General features: G+C 34.9%; 1 protein-coding gene across 1 annotated transcript in view; it reads left to right on the top strand.

The window, feature by feature from the left end:
* Nucleotides 1-17,410, top strand: part of FGF10 (fibroblast growth factor 10) — a 76,412-nt gene extending 59,002 nt beyond the window's left edge. The window contains exons 2-3 of the mRNA XM_069492669.1: nt 11,377-11,480; nt 17,213-17,410. Coding sequence (XP_069348770.1) covers nt 11,377-11,480; nt 17,213-17,410 — 302 coding nt within the window. The remainder of the gene's footprint in view (nt 1-11,376; nt 11,481-17,212) is intronic.
* The last annotated feature ends 291 nt before the right edge of the window (nt 17,411-17,701 follow it).

The raw sequence follows: 17,701 nt of genomic DNA, 5'->3' as shown, positions 1-17,701 counted from the left end.
TTATTTATAAGATCCTTATATAAAAACAAATAAACAGGGTTTATTTTGAATCTTATCCAGGAATAATCTACATTGAAATATTTTGATGTTTGTATGAGATTAAAGTATGTTACAAACACAGTTGTTTTCTGATCTTCCTGAGTTAGCAGGAAAGGAAGAAATATTTGCAATAGAAATTGAATACTATGTGATTGTGGATGTTGCTTATTCTACTTTATAGATGTTTCCATTAATTTATTAATCTGACTGACTAAAAATCTAACCACTTTACATAGAATTGTATTTTGCCATTTGATGGCAATTTGGCAAGTTATTTCAGTCTTTTCCAGCTTGTTTTTCCCTATCCCATATCTGTGCACCAAAATTTTAATCACCATAGATTATTGTAAGTTAGTTATTTTATTTCAGTTGAAGTTAACAATTATCTGACAATACTTTTCAGGCTAGTCAGGATTGAGCAAGTCAATTCAAATTTTTTCTTGCAATTTAATTTATCCACTAAATAATATTGAGAGGATCTTTTGGGGGAGGGATGCTTTCAAATTTTGACAAATGAATGGAAATGGAAATATTTCTTCACAATATAATATGGTGGGGTTTATCCAGCTGAACCTAGGTATACTACAAAGAAAGTCTAAGATAACTTTTCTTTTAATATTGTTTTTCTAAATTTTTAAAAGTTTTAATAATTTTGGATAAAATTTGAATTGAGTAAAATTAGACATTTACAATTAGCATGGTTTGGATATATATTTTAATGCCAGATACACAAACTCAAGTCAGTTCCATAATTTTATTTCTTTCAGTGCTTCTTCTCTGTTAATTTTTAGTTTTTGGCTTTCTCTTTATCTCTTGTCCTCTAATCTGGATCCCAGAAATATATTATGTGCATGAGAAGTCAATAACATAGTAGTCAGAACCTATCTTCTTCTCTTAAATGGTGAAATTTCAACATATTTTATTTAGAACAGTTTACTAAAACTTGCACCAAGACAAGTATGAAATAACACGTGTGTGTGTATATGTATATCTGTATACATACATACATATATGTGTATTTTTTTCTCCACTTATTTTCCTTTTCACATTTTTAAAGTTCTCCTAAGTGTTCCCGTTGATTATTTGGGACCAACACATCAGTTTTCACTTTCAAACTTGGATCAGATAGATCATGTTTTCTCTTAAAGGGCATGTGCACTTTCTCAAGAACATACTATTTAAACCAATTTAAGCATTTTTTTTTAATAAAGTGTAATACTGAGATATTTCTGGTCTTTTTCCACCCTTGGGAAACAGATCATAATGTATCAAGTAGAACTTATCCTCCCTAGGAATTTGTTTATAGATAGTTTATTAACTCAAGACTGAAAACAGCAAAAGTATTCAATGAGCATTAAAAAAATCTTACCTAACATTACATTCCAAAAACAATAAAGCATATATGTTGGATTCTAATATCAATTCTTCGTTACATCTCTCTTAGGAAAGAGCAATAATGCTTCCTCCTCCCATGTGGTTAAGGCAATAGTATCTGTCATTAGAATATCTCCTAGCCCAGTGTTGCTTTTCCCATATTGTCTGTGCTAGAATGTCTGACTCTTGTGGCAATTTTTAATCTTTGATTTTATACTTCCTCAAAATACTGTTTTAAAGTACCAGGAAAACCCTTTACATTAATTTCTATGAAAGTACTTCCTCCAATATGCTTTGCAAAATACTGGTTGTGTACTTCATTAGTGATCAGAAATAAATGTGTGATGATGTCTTTTTCTATTTGCAACCTAAGGGTTCTGCTTTCTTTGCCAGTTGTGTGTTGTGGCAATGACAGGGCATTTCCATGAACATTGGGGATAAAGAATCACTTTTACCTTCATGTCTGGCCTAAAAAGGGCAAGCTCTAGTTCAGAGAGCCATGGCCTTCCTGAGAATCTTTATTGAACATCTCGCTTCTAGCAGAAGCCAGAATTCCTTATTGCCAATATCATGTTACAGAAATATATAGCTATATATGGCAAATGAATCAATGTTGCAATTTGTCAAGTATATATAAATAGATAAATTTTCTTTTGCACAGTCAAAAATTCACATAAGTATTTATATTCCTTATCAAGTATTAAAATTACCTACTATCTAAGTAACCATGGAAAGAATCTTTAAAATCATTAAGAGGCTCATTATACATTATTCCATACCATGTTGTAGGCTTGTCAAATTTACAATACACATGATTAAAGTGAGCCTTGAGCTTGAACTCCTCACACTTGTTCCATATTAAGTATTTTAAACTACATAGGGCTGTTTATGCTTAGATAATTTGTGAACACTTCCGTATATCAAGTGAGACTTTTTCCTATAAGAAAGCCAACATCAAGATGTGTTCTACTGACCCATTTTATTTTTCTCATTGAGGAGAAAAAATATTCTATATTGTAATTAGTTATATTAAAGAAATTTATAAAAACCTTGGTGAATGTGGTAGACATTTTATAGTTTATCTTTAGAGTAAGTAGCTATATTAACATGGTGATCATTTATTGGAATATGCCATGCACTAATTCCTCTAACCCTTTATGTTGGCTTTAAATGTTTTTCTTCCTTTATACATAAAATGCAGTGGTCAAGCTCAAATAGAATGAATTATTTCTATGTAATGAATAAGATAAATTAGTCTATAAAACATTAAGTAAATATAAAACCTTTGCCTGGCTGTCAATAGTCTGTTTACAGGAGCCTCATGGTGTGGTAGAAAGCACATGGATTAAGTATTTATTTCAGGCTCTAAGTAACCTTCTACGGGTGCTTGGATAAGCCCCTCAATCTCTCTGGATCTCCCAGTGTGATCTATTATAGAAGGAGAATCAGATGTGAAGCCGACAATCTTAGATTTCTTCAAACTTTTCTCTCACTCTACAGTTTGCTAAGACGTACCATTTTTATTAAGCCTTAAATGATCTCAACTTTTCTCACTAAAAATAATACTTGGGTTTATTTTAATTTGGTCATTTTAGCATGTTGAGGCTTTTAAATCCACAATTTAAATTGGACTAATCAGAGGTTTTGATTGAACATAGAAGATTTCTCAAAATAATCTATAATGACATAGTTTTTTGGGGGAAAGTATGATAATTGACAAGCTTGCCAAAGCCTCCTTATCATAATAGATCTAATTTGGGGAGTCAGTTGGCTTCTATTAGTGCATAACATGTTTCCAATATTATTTTGCATTCTGTACAGATTTTCCCAGAAGCAGTAACATTGCAGTGACTACCCCTTATTTCTTATGGTTGATGTAGGAACTCTCTATACTGAATGGCAGACTTTCCTTCCTTCCTACCTTCAATGAGAAGACACGAGCCACACAAAGATTCCCTCAGGCTTTTTCCCCAAATGTGAAATACAGGAGACATAACAGTAGGGCCAAAAGTGGGGTGTGGTCATGATGCTCTGGCATGAAACCAGGATTTCTAACTTCCTAGAATTTTTGAAGTGTTTATTTATCTACTAAAGGAAACAAGGGAGAAAAAGTCAAACTAAAAAATTGCTTCATAAAACTTTATATAAAAATATTTTTTAATATAGAAATATATTTATCTGTCAGAAAGAAATATTTCCAGTAATTACTCTCTGCCTTGCTCATGGCTTTGTTGGCATTCAAATGAATTGGACTGGGCTTTTCTGAAATGATCTTCAGTCTCCCTTTCTAAACTCTTCTGTGTTGTGCCATTTCCTATTTATTCCATTGCAAAATGGGATCAAATGTCAATTATCTTGGGTCACAGCAAATGACTCAAACATGTAAGTATTTCCAGTTTTTTTTTTTTTTCTTTCCTGGATTACTGGTAGTTGGGAATGGGGATAGAGTTCCTATCTCCAGGGATATACACGTTTTTCTAGGTCTTTATTTCACCTAAAACTAGCTATAGAATCTTTTCTCACTTTGTGAGTTAAATTTACATCAGCAATTACAGTGGACAATTCTCAAGAATTCCAAATAAATTCTTGCCCTAGAAGCATGTCTTTTATGTCTCACTATGAATATAGCCTAAGAACACAGAAGGTAATGCTTAAAAGCATTACAATATTGATAAATTATTTTCTATTTCATGACATATTTCCATAAAGTTAAGTGGACAAACAAAATCTCTACTGGTTGGAAAAAAATTAGAAAGAAAATATCAAGTTTATTAAATCTATTGATCTAACACAATGTAGTGAAGAGACACATTAGATGACCATCTGCAAATATTTGTTGAATAATGATTCAGTGTGGAAGATCCAGAGTCCCATTTCATTTGCAGCAAAAATGCTGTAAGAAATTAATCATTAATATCATTTAATAATGAATTTACAACTTGGGACTATTGTCCCTAGATTATATGGTAAATTTCTGATGTTTTTAATGTTAGATCAGTGATAATGTTAAATGACAATACTGGTTAATTAAATATAGCTTTAAATTGAAAAGTATTTCAGGATTTGCCACTGTACTCACCAATAAGGCTGAGCTAATCACTGCATTTATCCTAGGACTTGAATTGTTAGGTGAGATTGTAAAAGGTCATTTTGGTCTTTAGCAAATTGAGAAAGATACATCTTCTCGTGTAGAGATGGTAAGGATTTTTTTTTTGGTAATTCAGGTTCCAACTCTGTCTGTAATTCTAAATGAATATCAAGTGTATCTCAAAGAACTGTGGCAGATAGAGAAGCTAAATAGCTCTAATGCATTATGCTGAAAAGGCAAACAGAGTATACAGTAGTACAAGGTGGACCAGACCTCGATCAATGATTAGCCCCGTCTTGTGTTCTCCTTTTAAAGGCAATGAGATCATCCTAAGGCAAGCATATGCCTTCAATTCCGGGTAGAGATTGGGGGATAAAGTGAACCCCTATTGCTTTGAGATTTCTTAACCATCAACATAACTTTAAGGGGGCCATACAGTCTTTTAATTTTTAGCGTCAACACAATGAGCCCTTTGAGAATGCCTATAAAATACTTAAAGGAATAATAGTTGAAGGCACCTAAGTTTCCACTCTCATTTACACACTCTTATTAAGAAGAAGAAAATAAAGATTCTGATAATAATCTTGTTGTAAGTCTTTAAAAACCTGACTATAGACAACAACTCAGTATATTGGTACAAAAATCCCAAATCCACATTATCACAGTCATGCATGCAGATGTTAAGAATCCCACACCTGCCAAAAACAGGCAGAAGAAAAAAGCCCTTACTTTTTTCCACATTCTTTAAAATTCTTTCTTTGGTGTTAAGTTGCTGCCATTATTTGTGTCTATTGCTGTTTGTGGTTCTGCTTCTCTGCACATGTTTCTGTCAATGCTTTTTTACATCAAAGCTGTGCTCTGTCTCTGAATCGTATAGAGCAGTGTGTGGTCCTTGGACCAGGAGAATCAGCGTTGCCTGGGAACATGCTGTTAATAGAAATGTTAATTCTCTAGTCCCAACCTATAACTACTACATCAAAAAGCTCAGCAATCTGTCTTTAAACAAGTCTTCCAGATGATTCTGATGCAGGCTCAAGTTTGAGAACTGCTGGTATAAAAGACTAGTTAACTTGTCATCATTCTGTTTCAGCAGATAGTAAATGCATATTCAACACCTACTCTCTGAGATTCTATGCAACTCTGTCAGCTATAGGCAATTAGTCCCAATTTGCAAATGAGGAAACCAAGACTCAGGGAGTATAATTGACTTATCCAAGGTCACATAGCTGTTTAAGTAGCAGAGCTGAGTTGTGAAGTCAAGCCATTTTTTTCTTTTAAACCTATCACTTATTTCCCTCTCATTTACAGCTAAACTCCTCCATTAATTTCATCACATGAAATTACTTTCCCTTTAAAAAACTGTGCAGTGGGGAGAGGGAGGAGGATAAAATAGGAAAGTAGGTAATACAAAAGTAAAATTAATATCACAAATGTTCCCATTACACGCAACATACAGCAATTACGTACATTTTGACATTCTTTCAAGGCAGTTAAGCTAAAATGTAGATACACTTTTTGAAATCGTTGAATCAACCAAATATGCAGTCCCTGACAGGTCTAAATCATGTGAACCCTTAAGCTAACAGGCACTGAGTTCTGCTACCCCGCAGCTAAGTAAGTGCCTTCCTTAACCAGCCTTCAGCAACCCATCTCTTCTTCCTTTTTGCATCTACTACTTGTGGACTATTTTGTTGGACACATGCCACTCACAAATTTGGTGACAGTTTTTTATTCCATAATCTCTGTGAGATTTTTTTAATCTCATAATTGTCAAAGGAAAAAAAATGGCACTAGACAATTATTAAAGGCAACAGAGAGAGACGTTCTTCAGAAAACTGCAGGAGAGATTCTAGTGTGAACTGAGCCCAACTCCAACCAAGACAAAGGTGACTGAGGTTTTTAAAGGAAGGACAGATAGGGAACAAAAAGGTAATATAGGAAAGTGAAAATGGGGAGATAAAAAAGGGACTAGAGGCTATGTGGAAATGGAAAATTATAGAAGGGGGAAGTGGAGAAATACTGACAGTGGTTTGGAAGGGTGAGTTGGGACAATGTACATTTGGCAGTTTGGCAGCATTGAGTTTTCTTTAGCAAAGGCTCAGTAGGGTGTTTGGGGGTCTGGGCACAGCCTAGTGCAGGTGAAAGCCAGATTAAAGTTTATTAGTCCATAATAATAAATTTAGCGCAGTATTCAAGAGGTCCTTTGCACTATGTGGGAGTTCACAGCTCCCATAAGGTTTCGATGCTTCAATTTAACTGTTTCTCATTTAAAGAAGGGTGAAAATATTGTTAGTTGAAATATTTCTAGTTATTATGATGAGATTATTAATAGATATTGAAAGAGGTACTGGAGGCATGATCATAGATAGAGACCTAGAATCCACTGGGCATCCTGGTGGTAAAGTAACATTTTGTTGTCTATAACCATGAATGGAATCATGTTTTCAACAGATTCAAGGGTGTAATGAACTATCGGCTGAAATAATAATTGCTGTGTATGTTTTTTACACCAATGTTTATGAAGCAAAATTATACCCAGTTATATTATTTGCAAATTCTCAGAGTATTATAATTTTTAAAACATAGGAAAAATTACTACATTTGTTTAATCATAGACATAAAACTACATATTTTTGTTTCCCCCAGAATTGCAACATCACTTTTGTGTAGTTGTCTACTCTCTGTAATACAACTGAGAACCTTTGAAAAGAGATACTAAGATTTCTACACAAAAGCTTATGTCCTGTACACAGAAAAGAACATCACCGAACTTTGCTTATATTTTTGACACAATTCCAGCAGGCTTACGAACACCGTTATTTTAATGTAGATACTCAGTACTTCTGAGAATATTCTACTTTCACAGCAGAGAAACTCATTAAAGCTAATGGTGATAACCCTGAGTCATCAAAGAAACATTCAAATTTGCTTAGTAATCTCCATATGTGAAAGCAGGAACCTAAAGATATAGGTGCCAAATTATTTTTTTATAAATAGGTAAAGTCTGGGTGCTGGAAAACTTTAGTTACACAGACCTATACGGAAGTTCTCCTCTTTGTGTTGACTAAATGTTATGCTTCTCTAAAACACTTTTGAAATCTAACAATCAAACAAGCGTTTGCTAGCATATGAAGAAAAATATTTAAAATGGGCAAAACTGTGTTTATCCTTGTCTTGGTTATTTTGTTATTGTCAACTTTATTTGACAAAGTACTAGAAAGAGAATGGGCTTTGGATCCAACACCAAATCTATCATACCTGAGTGGGTATATGTTTACCAGTTCACTTAATTTCTCCAAGACTCAGTTTCAATATTTATAGGACATAATGCTTATGTCTGGTATATTTTGTGAAGATTAATTGAGATATGAAGAAGATACAAAAGTATATGACACATGAGAGTCACTCTGTATTTGTTCTTGATTTTTGCGCTGTATACTATCTTTAAATTCAGTTTACCCCAAATGGTGTTTTTCTTAACTGTCATGTAATATGTTTTATTGTAATTCTCCATGTATTTGTCTTTCATTCCCAATAGAACATAGACTTTTCAAGAGAAGAGCCATAATTTATTTGATTTATATTTCCATTTCCTAAAAGAGTGCCCTTCTCCTCCTACATCTTCCTAAGTATTTGAAGTAAACTGTCCAAAGGCCCTTAAATAGATTCACACTACTACCTGGGATATTCACATGTCAAAAGTGATGTAGTTACAACTTAATATAAGTAATAGAATTTCACTGCAAAAATATGTCTTTAAATCTACAAAATATCTGTTTTATAAGAATGGGAGATTTTTACATGTTTCTTTGCATAACAAAACAGTGCTTTTTAAATAACTTTTAATTTTGAGATAATTATAGAGTCATATAAGTTGTAACGAACATAGGGAGACCCAGTATACTCTTCACTCACTTTCCCCCAGGAGGTTCTTTTAATGGGCATTTAATTATGCATCAAAGTATACACATAGAGACCTATAAGCTATTGATATAACAATCCCCCCCAAAAATCTGGAGCTCCTTTCCAAAAATAATTTGACAGGCAAACTTGATCATCCTCACCAAAGAACAGAAAAAACTGGAGTGATTCTTTATGAAAAATAGAGAAACCCTCTAGACTTCAGTCACTTTCACATTCACATATGTTTATAATAAATGCAGTCATTGTTCATTGCCCACAAGGTTATCAAATTATAACTTACTGTCCATATGATGCATCCAAAAATTTATCTTAAAAATTTGAAAGGACCTTAAATTATCTAAATCTTCCCTCTATTTTGAAGCAATAATGCTAAACCTTTTTGAGCTAGTCTGAACTAGTTGCAGAGTGGAAAAAATGGTTGATTGATTCTTTGAATACTGAATTCCTATTTCAGGCAAATGAGAAAGAAACTCAAGGGTACCTAAGCGAAATGTGATCTACCATGTGTAGTGCACTCTTGGAAATAATCAGTCAAGGATTTGGTGATATTTATATCATGATATTTTTCCTTCTGCCTACTAGTGTGTCGCTATAATTTATTCCTACTACTTTCCATTCACCTTCAAAAATCCTGGACTACTCTTTGCTTAAAATAATCTTTCATTCCTCTTCGTCCTATTAAATTCCAGTTTCAAAAGCACACATAGGGAATGTCTTGCAATTTACTGACAATATTTACTTGCTCCTTGGGCAAGCAAAGTAAGCAGCAGCCTGAATATATTACCCGGAATTTTACCTCCTGCTTGGCTCTGTATCTTCTGCTTGTGACATATATTAGATTTTGTTCTCTGAAACTCAGACATCATCCTCTGTGGCATGCCATTATCCTTGGGAGGAGTAGCACATTAAGTCATTAAAGACAATTATCTTGATGAGTCATTTTGTCAGATGGTTTTCCAGTAGGATTCCCATGTGGGAATGGAAGGTGGGGGGAAGATGTGATGGAAAGTAAAATCAGTCAAGGATGGAGAGAGAGCAAGATGGTCTGAAAGTCAGTGGCTCAGGTGTTGCATACTGAACTATGTCACCTTGTTACCTTGTATCTGAATCAACTTAAGTATCTTCTATTTTTTCATCTGTAATCAAGAAAAACAATACCTCCTTAGAGGAATGCTATGTGAATTAAAGAAACAGACTACAAGAAAGTACATTTAAAAATATGCAAATAAATGTATGTGTTTGCATATACCTGAGGGCAACTACCAGCATAAGGGAAAGGATGTTAAACATATAAGTATTGTGTCCTTCACCCTTTACAATCTTTCCTTGGTTTTTGGCTTGCAAATAGAGTGAGCTCTCTCTCTCTCCTAATAAAAAGGAGCACTGTGTTAGGTAGGAGGCTTCCTACAGATAGAAGGACAGAAAGGTCCGTGGCACTTAGTCTTGGCACAAGTCTCTGGTTATGTCAACTGGGAAACTCAAGCTTTTCTATTAGTCTCCACTAAGGCTAACCTGTGAATGAAGAAGAGGAAAGAAGACATTCATCTCTTAGGAATGAGCCACTCTATCTATATGGGATGAGTATAAACATACAATTTGTAGACTACATTTAGGATGGTGTTTCTCATGATAGGTAATATATAATAGGTAATATATAATAAATGATAACTTATGATCAACTTTCATATTTTTATGGGCTAAGCCAATGGGAATTTTGTATATTTAGGATTTATACAGCCCATTGAAGTTTCCTTCAAAATTTGAAGAAGTTTCCTTCTGTTGAAGGAAAAATTGCCTGTAATAATAACTATGGAGATACTAAGCTCTAGGAAAATTCTAATCATTTTATATGTATTACCTCATTTTAAACTTCACAACAAGATTATGAGGGAGGTATTATTATGTTGCCTATTTTGCAAACACAATTGAGACTTGGAGCAGTTCAGTGACTTCTCCTGTGGATCATTCACTAACAAATGCAGAGATTGTACTTTTTTTCAACTAAATCTAGTCAAACCTAGACATTCTGGCTCCAGAGGATGCATGCTAATTGCAATGCTGCTTCTCTACCTTTAGCAAGTTTTCCTGAGAGTTATTAAATAAGTAGTTTTATTTTCCAAGGTTTTCTTAACTCTAAAATGGGTGGGCCCTTTGTGTAGAATATCAAATGCCTTCCTTAAAGCTACCTACAAACTTTTCAGAGAAAATTATCTTTAGATGCACCAATCAAAACTTGTGTGTGAAGGGAGAAAGGCCTCTTATCTATTAGTTACCACTTCCCTCAGTTTTCCATTCTTTCTAGAAAAAAAAAAAAACTTTAAAAATGTTGATGAATTTTCCCCCAAACCAGAATAGTGATTCTGCTATTTTAAAGACAGTGTGGATGTTGGCGTTAGTCCCTCTGTATCTCAGAATGTCAACACATTTGCCAAAAATGGATTTATATGTTAAATATAGCCAAGAGACTTAGTTTATCCAAGTGCCCAACAAAAAAGAAACAGTTTACCACTGTTTTTACTGATTGAGGTAATCTGATGTATTATTGACATATGCTATAGATTTAATTTAATACCATAGTACAGATATGGGCTCTGATAAGTTATTGTGAAATCTAGGTTAAGATGAGTAGAGTTGTTTCAATATTTATGAGGTTGAAAATGCAGGGTTAGCAAAGGAAGCATTTTAATTAAAACAATATACTATATATGCTCAGAGTAAAATGAAGGGGAATTCTTTTAAAGCCTTACTGCTTGTTTCCATATATTTGCTGGAAATATTTGCTACATTCTTAGATACATCAAAAGAGGTTGCTTGGGTTTTTTTCCCAATTTTTTAGCTTTTTGTTTTTAGAACCATCAGAAAATAAACTCAATATTTTCTTTTGATTTTACTTTTTTCAACTAAATCTATATGATTCTTTACACTTAGGTCTTTTAAATTGTATATTTTAGGTATCCTGGAGATAACATCAGTGGAAATTGGAGTTGTTGCCGTCAAAGCCATTAACAGCAACTATTACTTAGCCATGAACAAGAAGGGGAAACTCTATGGCTCAGTAAGTATTCCGCTTTTGTTTCCAAATCACTGCAGTAAATCATACCACAGTTTTGGAATGTTTCCTCCAAACATTAAATAGCTTTGTTATCATTCTATTGCTAGTAAATAGAGCCACAGTGGGCTGGTCACCAGAGTTTCAAGGGCTGGCAAAGCAGCTCTTCCAACTCTATAATCTCCTCTGTTGTTCACCCATTAGTCTACCACACAAGCTGTTGCTGGCATTTGTCTGTGAATGTTCTGAACTGCTAACCAGTCAGACTCTCACGGAAGCATCTGGTCATATTGGCACAGGAGCAGCAGACAACTTGGAGAAGAATCATTAAAAACAAAGATCTTGAATAGAGTAGAAACCATGTGCTATGTGTGTGTTGCAGCTGAAGATAAAACAGGGGCTCAGATGTTTTGTATTTTGTTAAAATCTGAACTGGGGAAACATATCAAGAAATTCATCATTTTGCATGTTGTTCAATCAACTCTAGATTTGATTTACCTATGCAATAGTCATCAATTCAAATCATGCCTAATCATCATATATATGTGGAAATATTATCCCTTGCAACAGAGTGCTTGTGGAATGAGTATCCAGCCAGTACTTTGGATACATCCATACCTGTGTTCCATACCAAGTGTTAAGTATTTTCAATATCACCTCTGCAATCTTGGATCAAACTCACTTAGACCAATTTTATTAGCCTAAGCTCTCACTTAAAATAATAAATGGTGATTTTAGAATTAAAATTGTAATTGTAATTATAATGAAATTATAGACACTGCAACAATTTACCCTGTTTAAGTTTTTAAATAAATATGTCAATCATATCTACATCTACTATATTCCAGATACTGTTTGAGATATCAAAGATGCATAAGAAAATAATGCTTAAGAAAGAAGTATAAGAAGTGGGCCTTGACTTTAAATAATTGACTTCAAATAATTTATCTAGAGAAAGTGTGAAATAATTACACAACAATTAATTGTTAAACATAAGGAAAGATGAAGAGTAGTATAGCAGCCCTATGACAAAGTTGGGAACAAAATTTCAATTTCTTTATTATCATTGGAATGATGACAGGAGTGGATCAGGTAGATACATTTCACTGTGTCAGTCCCAGAGATAGATAAAGGAGATGCTAACTGAATTTAAATTGTTTCCCTAGATTCTACTTCAGGGGAATACATTGACACAAGCTATAAACTTGATCTTAAAAAAATTTTAACTGCACTTTTTTTGGAGGATATACAATATCTATCGCCAGAAATAAAACCTATGACACAGATCTCTTAAATACTCTTATTTTCTCTAACCAGATCTTGTGTCATTTTTACATTGTTTATAGGATCAAAAGGAATTTCACTTTAAATGTATACATAAATTTATTTTGTTGATTAGCATAAGGATGATTATAGTGACTGGTTAGAGCCAGTAGCTCCCAAACTTGAGTATGCATCAGAATCATGGAAGGGTTTATTAAAAGACAGAATGATGGGACCCATGCCCAGATTTTCCAATTCAGTAAGTCTGTGGTAGGGTTCAAAACTATGCATTTCTTTTTCTTTTCTTCTTTTTTTAAAACAGGGTCTCACTCTGTTGCTGGGGCTAGATTGCAGTGATGTCACCCTAGCTCACTGCAGCCTCAAACCCCTGGGCTCAAGTGATTCTCCTGCCTCAGCCTCCCAAGTAGCTGGGACCATAAGCACACACTACCACGCCTGGCTAACTTTTCTATTTTTTTTTTGTAGAGATGGGGTCTCACTATGTTGCTCAAGCTGGTCTTGAACTCCTGGCCTCAGCAATCCTCCTGCCTTGGCCTCCCAAACTGCTAGGATTACAGGCGTGAGCCACCATGCCTGGCCTAAGGATTTGCCTTTCTAACATAGTCCTTGGTGTTCCTGATGCTGCTGGTTCACTAACCACAATTTGAGAACCACTGGTCTGGACATAGAATAGAATTGCATTTTTTTCATTAGGTCCACTTTTAATTGGGGAGTCAGAGGAATTTTAGGTAAATTTCTCCTTTATGCATTGCTCCAATTATGAGCCTAGAAGAGTAATGGACCATTTTAAAAAGTGGTTCCATTTAGGGGTTCCCATCATAATCACTTTTGAGGCATTTTTTGGTTTTATTTTCATTAAACATACTGGGCCCCTCCTTGATCTACTATATCAGAATTACTGGGGAAGAGGACCAGGTATATATTCTTTAAAGAGATACTGATGTACATATACTTAGTCAAAAACCAATCTTTAAATTAAAGCCAGCTAACACTAATTTAAATTAAGGAAGAAAATGTAAATAATTTTAATTAATATAAAAGATTGAAATAATTTTAATTGATAAAATACACTCAGTTAAAGACATGACATTGAGAAGAAATGGATAACTCTAAAATGAACTCTGACATAAAAATATTTAATACTTTCCCTCTCATTTCTCCACTTTTTTCTTCTACCCCAACCCAGCTCATGAATTGTGCTTATGCTTCCCCTTGAGTGCTAGGCTCTGTAAATTATTTCATTCCACCTCTTTATCTAAAGTAGATGCCCAGTCTCTTTTTATTATATCACCCTATTTTAATGATCTACAGTGGCACCTATCTAAAATTTATCTCCGTGTATTTGTTGCTGACTGTCTTCTCCCAGTAGATTGTGACCTTAGGGAGGGCAGAGCCAGCCTTATCTCCCACTGTATGCTCAGCACTTAGAGCCATGCAGAGCTCAGAGTTATACAATGCACAAATCCAACTACCTCTCCTAGTAGCTCAGCCCATTAGAGAACATGCTTTCTACTTCCAGGCTGTCTCAGAAAGGAATCCATTCTCTAAACATAGTGTTCTGTTTTTGAAATTTTGCATTACTACCAGCAATAGTGAAAAATTATGGCTTGTTCAGAGTATACCATCAAAATTCATGAGTACATACTTATGAATGCGTATAATTCTCTACACCAGGTGACAACTTTTGTAATTCCTATCTTAATTTTATTCCGTATAATTTCCATTGATTCCATAAGGCTTCCTAAAAGTCTCGATCGGGTAACCACCCAGACTGATTGATTAAACCAGCTCTATTTCTATTCTCTCTTGAATTATTTCCCTCTCTTCCTTTTTGGGAACTATACATCTCTCTTATATTTTCATTATTTATTCCCCGAAAAATGTATCTGTTGTATTCTGAGTTTTCTCCTGACTCGTGTAATTATATAACTAAATTATAAAATTGAATTAAATAGAAGGAGCCATCATAGAGCATGATTTAAGGACCAAAAAAATTTCCCAGGTAGCTGAAAAAAATATCCAAACTTTTTCTAAATGACCAAAATCCTGCTTTTGAGACCTTGCTCAAAGCAGGTCTCAAAATCCACATCTTACTTGAATTTTTTTTTTTTATTCTTATTTCAGCATATTGTGGGGGTAGAAAAGTTTAGGTTACGTATATTGCCCTTGCTCCCCCACCCTCCCGAGTCAGAGCTTGAAGCGTGTCCATCCCCTACACGGCGGCGCGCATCGCACTCGTGCGTATACACCCATCCCCTCCCCACCCACATCTGCCCGACACCCGATCAATGTTATTCCTAAATGTGCTATTAGGTGATGATCAGTGAAACCAATTTATTTTAACAGTAGTAGTCATGATTCGCCTAGATCCTGTAAACCAACAGTTCGCAACCTTTTTGGCACCAGGGACCTGTTTCGTGGAAGACAACTTTTCCCTGGGACGGTGCGGGGCAGGTGGCGGGGAAGCGGAACTCCCCAGTGATGCCAACTGTGGGGAGTGGCCGTGAATACCCATGAAGCTTCGCTCAGTCGCTGCTCACCTCCTGCTGTGCCACCAGGTTACTCAGTTTCATGGAAGACAATTTTTCCATGGACGTGGAGGTTGGGAGCTCAGGCAGTGATGTGCCGCCGGGTTCCTAAACGTCACTGACCAGGATGGGGCCGCGGCCCTGGGGTTGGGAACCGCAGCTGTAAACAACCTAGATTCCTAGGTCCCTCCTCCAGAGATTCTGATGCTTTTGAGCCATGACTCAAATCTTAAAAAGCACTTGAGAAGAAGAGGCGGATACAGATACACTCCACTTTAAGAAACAGTACTCTATAAATTAATTTGGGGGAGGAAAAGTAATTAAGCATCCCACTTTTCTGTATACAGCTTTGTCTCAAGTATGAAATCACCTGAAATAATCTCAATCCTCCTTTAGTCTCAAAACTTCATCTCCTTTGTTGAAATGAGTATAATTATCCATGTTAAAATAATAATCTCTGCTTTGAAAACCATATAGTTTTAGACAGACTGAGATGAATAAAGAGAATGAAAATTAACCATACTAAGGATTTAAATTCCTTCCCGATGCAGAATTTTGTTTTGTTTTATTAAAATCCACATCTTAAATAATTTACATTTATTTCTTACTTTCAACCAATTAAGTTATCATTTATGTGTTACATTTAAATGTTACTTTATAAAAGAGGAGCATTTTAGAACTGATAAATTATAGGAAAGGAAGCTTAAACTGGTACCATTAACATAAAATATACGTACTTGTGATGGCTCTGATAATGTTCAAAATTATAATCAATCCCACAGAAACCTGGATATTTAAGTATACACACATTCAGGAATTTGGAATTTACTAGCAATCTCAAAAAGTCTCAAGGTAAGAAAAACTGCCCAGTAGAGGCCTCAACCAAAATATGCCCACAGTACCCTTGCTTTGGATGAAGAAGGTGGAAATGGATATAAATAAAATGTAAGCCCCAATTTCTTAGCTTCTTAACTACCTTAGCTTGGGTATAAGAGAAGAGGGACATTTCTGAAGGTATTAATAGAGTGTTGAGATCATTAAGGTACCTCCCCTTTGTTAACTTCAGGGTAAGATCCTGGATTTGTGGAGTGAATGAGAGTGATTCCTTGTCCCAACAGATCTCCTTAAAACCATTTGGCCACCTGAAACAAAGCCTAGGAGCTATAGCTATGAGGTGGAATTTCCCAGGATCAAAGTCTTCAGGCTTATCCAGTATACGCATTGCTAGTCACCACATTCATCATTTATTTGACATGGTAGATCACAAAACAAGGAATTCTATGTCCCAGTTTTTAATCATTCCTAGAATTCAGAGCAAAATTCATCAAAATTTCAAGTTACAGAAAATTGTAAATAATTTGGTAAAATTGAGAAATTTGGTATTTGGAAATGAGGAAGATATCTCCCTTTATAGTTATGTAGAACTATTGTGGTTTTACTATAAGATCTGCTTTCTTATCAATGTGTGTGTATGTATTATGAATTTATAGGTAAAGTTTACAAACTTGATAAGCCCACATTTTTCCTGCCATTCTATTTTTCCCATGGGACCCCTGGCTATCACTATGAAAGAAGGGTTATAGCACTATATTCTTTATTATTGGTTCATCACAAATATTGTTAGGGGGTTGTCTGCCTCTTGACAATCATTCTAGGCACTGCAATCATGGCATATTCAAAGCACAACTGCTTTATAAAAGGGCAACCATATGATGATCAATTAAAATATATCATGCACTTTCAAACATAGAATCTGTTTTGTGGTCATCAGTTTTACTCTTCTGTTATTGACATTATGTATTAAGTGCACCACTTATGTGCAAATGGCAGCTACAAACAAAACTCCAACTGGAGTTCTCTAGATGGTCTGGGTCAAATGGAATCAAGTGTCACCATAGGAATAAAGACTATGTTTTTCCTTTGCAGAAAGAATTTAACAATGACTGTAAACTGAAGGAGAGGATAGAGGAAAATGGATATAATACCTATGCATCCTTTAACTGGCAGCACAACGGGAGGCAAATGTATGTGGCATTGAATGGAAAAGGAGCTCCAAGGAGAGGACAGAAAACACGAAGAAAAAACACCTCAGCTCACTTTCTTCCAATGGTGGTACACTCATAGAGGAAGGAAATGCTTGTGGATGCAGTAGAACCAAAGGCTCTTTTGCCAAGAATAGTTGCTATTCTTCGTGAAGACAGTAGCTCAAAAAGCAAAGACACATTGCAGATGTCTGCTTGCTTAAAAAAAAGCAAGCTTTTGAAGGCTTTTGTACTCACTGCTGACACATGATGTTCTTTTAAATAGTTCTGTGTCATGCCTTATAATCAAGATATAGGCAGATCAAATGGGATGGAAGTTTTCCCAAATGAACAACGTTATGGCTGGGGTTTTTGTCAAGTTTTCGTTTTCGTT

Source organism: Eulemur rufifrons, chromosome 17 (genome assembly GCF_041146395.1).
Source record: "Eulemur rufifrons isolate Redbay chromosome 17, OSU_ERuf_1, whole genome shotgun sequence".
NCBI classification, from domain to species: Eukaryota; Metazoa; Chordata; class Mammalia; order Primates; family Lemuridae; genus Eulemur; species Eulemur rufifrons.
Note: the sequence above shows the minus strand (reverse complement) of the source record. Positions and strands in the feature narration are given on the sequence as shown.